Source organism: Populus trichocarpa, chromosome 7, assembly GCF_000002775.5.
Source record: "Populus trichocarpa isolate Nisqually-1 chromosome 7, P.trichocarpa_v4.1, whole genome shotgun sequence".
In the NCBI taxonomy this organism is placed as follows: Eukaryota; Viridiplantae; Streptophyta; class Magnoliopsida; order Malpighiales; family Salicaceae; genus Populus; species Populus trichocarpa.
In genome coordinates, this window is record NC_037291.2 from 6,469,169 (window position 1) to 6,472,766 (window position 3,598).

At 35.1% G+C, this 3,598-nt stretch overlaps 1 protein-coding gene across 2 annotated transcripts; it reads left to right on the forward strand.

The window, feature by feature from the left end:
* The first annotated feature begins 271 nt into the window (after positions 1-271).
* Positions 272-3,598, forward strand: LOC18101059 (ankyrin repeat domain-containing protein, chloroplastic). 2 transcript variants are annotated; one of them, XM_024605063.2, is made up of 7 exons: positions 274-1,046; positions 1,400-1,476; positions 1,807-1,905; positions 2,050-2,148; positions 2,325-2,423; positions 2,521-2,619; positions 3,140-3,598. In XM_024605063.2, the coding sequence occupies exons 1-7, from the start codon at positions 350-352 to the stop codon at positions 3,272-3,274; spliced, it is 1,305 nt and encodes a 434-aa protein (XP_024460831.1). In that variant the 5' UTR covers positions 274-349; the 3' UTR covers positions 3,275-3,598. The 2 variants fall into 2 exon arrangements, with proteins under 2 accessions (XP_006380564.1, XP_024460831.1); XM_006380502.3 differs by lacking the exon at positions 2,521-2,619 and having other exon boundaries at positions 272-1,046.

A 3,598-nucleotide genomic window follows, 5' to 3' on the forward strand; every position in this document is an offset into this window, starting at 1 on the left:
ATTAAATTAACTAAATCTATTAAATTTAGTTAAATTAATAATTTGAATATCAAATATTTTATCTTTCTTTGAAAATATTAGCGTCGTCTGAATAATTTTTTCATGTTAAAAAAAAACTTTACCTGTGAACATCATTGCGCATGTAACCTGTATAGTGAAATTCTAGATTGAACAACATTAATATTCAGTATAGTGGCTGGCCAAGAAAAAAAAAAGAAAAGAAAATATTAACTGAAACTTATTTAGTCTCACAGCATCAGCAAATTGTTCTGGACTATAATAACCCATGTTCTAAAAGACATACACAGCCGAAATCTCCTCCACTTCATATCTCCGGAATCAGACAGACATGTCCCTGCCAACTCTGCTAAACCCACAAACCCCAAAACTACACGTTCCTCTATCTCTCAAGTTTCCATCTTTCAAAACTCTAAAAATCCCAACAAAAATCCACTCCTCCTCACCTTCTTTACAATCCCAATTCCCTATACGAAATGACAGTTTTGAAGACCAAGACCATGCCATTGGTGACTGTATAGTCTTTGAAGAAGGCATTTTTGAAGACCCTTATTTGGAAAACAATTCAAATGCCATTGAGGATTCAAAGTTGAGGTCTGTTCAGAAAAAGATAAAAAGGGTTGTTCCTAAAATTGAAGAAGAGAATTTGGTGCCAGAGAATTGGAGAGAAGTGCAAGCAGAGATTAATATTGGTAAAAAAGAAAGGAGAAAGATTGCTCAAGAATTGGAATATAATAAAAAATTTGAAAGGAAAAGGAAAGGGTTGGTTCCTATTAGGAATGTGAATTTAGAGGAGTATCAGGCTTTTAGAGAAGCTAAATTGGCACAGTTGAAGCCACTTGTGCTTGATTATCCACAGAGTATTAAAGAGGAGGAGGAGGAGGAGGAGGAGGATGAAGTGAGGGAGATTGTTAGTGAGAGAGTGAAAGGGAAGAATCCTAGATGGGCGGTCTATGGGAGAGGTTTAGATGATGTTAGAGAGTTTTTTAACGGTGAGGGTTATGAGCCTGGTGAACAGAAATCTGAAGGTAATTGCTTTTCTATTTCAAGTTTTAAAATTGGGTTTCGTAGTGTTTGTTATTTTCTTGTTGATATTATGGTTTATTTGTTTATTGATTGAGTAATTGAATTTGGTTTTATTGGTTTGATTGATACAAAACTAGTAAATTTTAGTTGTAATTTGGTGTAAGTTGTGAAGAATATGTGATGTCAATTCTCTCAATTTCTCACTTAATGCTGTTTCGCTGTATGTTACATAAAAGTATTGAGAAGTCGGTGGAAGCTGATGTTACATTGTTTTGTTCTATGTTTTTGCATGCGAGCTTCAAGATCTTGCCGTTCATAGTGTTTTTTTTTCTTTTTTGTGTGTTTGAATAAATAGGTAAGCGCAAGTTGTTTACGAAAGAGGAAAAGGTTTTGTTAAATAAGCGGGTACCTGATCTAGCAGTTGCTACCTCTGTGAGTTCACTTTCTGTTTCAAACACTCTAGTCAGTGTATTTGATTTTGATGTAGATTTATTGCTGTATAATCATTTGTTGCTGCTTTCTCATTTCTTAGTTATCCAACTGCCAGCAGATGTTTCAATCTGATTACAGAACCAAATGAATAGCTTTTACAGTCACAAAGACAATATTTCCCCCTGCATTTTTCAGCCATGTATATTTCTTTCTTCTTTGAAGAAATCATGAAGGCTATATGGTGCATTTTTATTTTTATTTTTGGATAAAATACATCATGCAAACCAGCAAATCGTTTATAGTTTTTTATTTTTATTGGATTCTTTGCAGAGAAAATGGCTGCCTGTCCACACACTTGCTGCATCAGGAGAATTCTACCTTATGGATGCGTTGTTGAAGCATAATGTTGATATCAATGCTGTGGATGTGGTAGGTGGAATGACCATGTGCTGAATTATTGGATTCTGCCAGTCTCATCAAGTTTTATACACTTCCCTCCCTATATTTCATATTGGATGCAAAAATGCTTGGAATTGCTCAATTTTGAACTTTGGATCATTATATTTTCTCCAGAATGGTTGGACTGCACTTCACAGAGCAATAATATGCAAAAAGCAAGCTATAATCAGCTATCTGTTGAGAGAATCAGCAGATCCTTTTGTACATGATGCAGTGAGTATTGACACAATGACTATTTCTTGAGTTTATTTGCTTTCGATATAATCATTATATTTTTTTATCTTCTAATTTCACCATGTTTAACTTAAAAACTTTCATCTTCCTTTATGCAGCCATTTTCTCTTGTGATTCATACCATCTTTACCTTGCTCATTTCTTGCTGATGACAGGAGGGTGCCACCTTGATGCATTATGCAGTTCAAACAGCATCTGCTCCAGCTATCAAAGTTCTTCTGTTATATAACGTCGATATAAACCTTCAGGACAATGTGAGGATGATATATCCCTACTTTTTTTTTTCTTTTATGTTTTCTGTTTCAGTTTTGATGCTGTATTGGTGAGCACTCTCATTTATTACCCTTTTAGGATGGATGGACACCATTACATCTTGCTGTTCAAGCCCGAAGAACGGATATAGTGAAGCTTTTATTAATAAAAAGAGCAGATAGTACAATTAAAAACCTGGTAAATATCTAACGATTCGAGGGATCTCTCATACCATTGCATTGTATGTATATTCATCCAAGATGTTAGACTGCTGCTTGTATGTGTAGGTTTTTCATACTATTGTTTACGTCATTTAGATGATAGTAAAGCTTGGTTGCATACTGTCACAACTGGTAACGTACAAGAAGATACTGACAAAATTGCTTGCAGTTTGAAACCTAACCAAACTGTCAATAAGGATCAGCAGACCTCTTTATGTGGAGGATCCATGATCAATAAATGAACATGATGCAATGTATTAGCACAAAGGATTTCTTGAACTGGTCTTGTTTAAGGTGCTGGATAGACAGGCATCCTTTTGTGCTTTCTTAAGCTAATACTTGGGGATACAAAACAAGAAAAAGCTTAATAGTTGGGCATTTTTGGAAAGTACCAGTAGTTTCCGCACCCTTTTTTTTGTCACAATGTCATCATAAATTACTTTTATTTACCTCCATCTTCAAGTTAATAATGCATCGAAATTATTCGTTTGTCTCAGGATGGCTTAACAGCACTCGATCTCTGCCTCTATTCTGGCAGAGACACAAGGACTTGTGAGCTTATCAAGCTGTTTAAGCAGTTTGCGAAGAAATCAACTTTGGCCAAAAACCCTTATAATGCTTCAGCTTCCTAACTGCCTTAATGGAGCCACTTTATATCTTCCTAATATCCAGATTCACTGGAAAATCATTGCTCTGGCAGTGAGAATCTATAATTTCAAGCTCCCTCGTGTATATGATTTATACATTGTAGAATGGAGAAATTGGATGGATGCAGATAAACAATGCCAAACAACTGTGCGAAATGAACAAGAACATGGCTTCTCCACCCTGCTTGATATTGTAAAATCAGCAGGTTTTTGCATGACTTTGTAATTAATGATGTGAAAACTTAGCATTGTAGTCTAAGTTATATTCATCAAGTAATTTTAGGCTGTGTCTGTATTGTTAGTGAGCAA

Coding starts and splice junctions, on each gene's coding strand:
- LOC18101059 (XM_024605063.2), top strand. CDS start 350: ATGTCCCTGCCAACTCTGCTAAACCCACAAACCCCAAAACTACACGTT. Junction 2,149..2,324: donor ATCCTTTTGTACATGATGCA/GTGAGTATTGAC, acceptor TGCTGATGACAG/GAGGGTGCCACCTTGATGCA. Junction 2,620..3,139: donor ATAGTACAATTAAAAACCTG/GTAAATATCTAA, acceptor CGTTTGTCTCAG/GATGGCTTAACAGCACTCGA.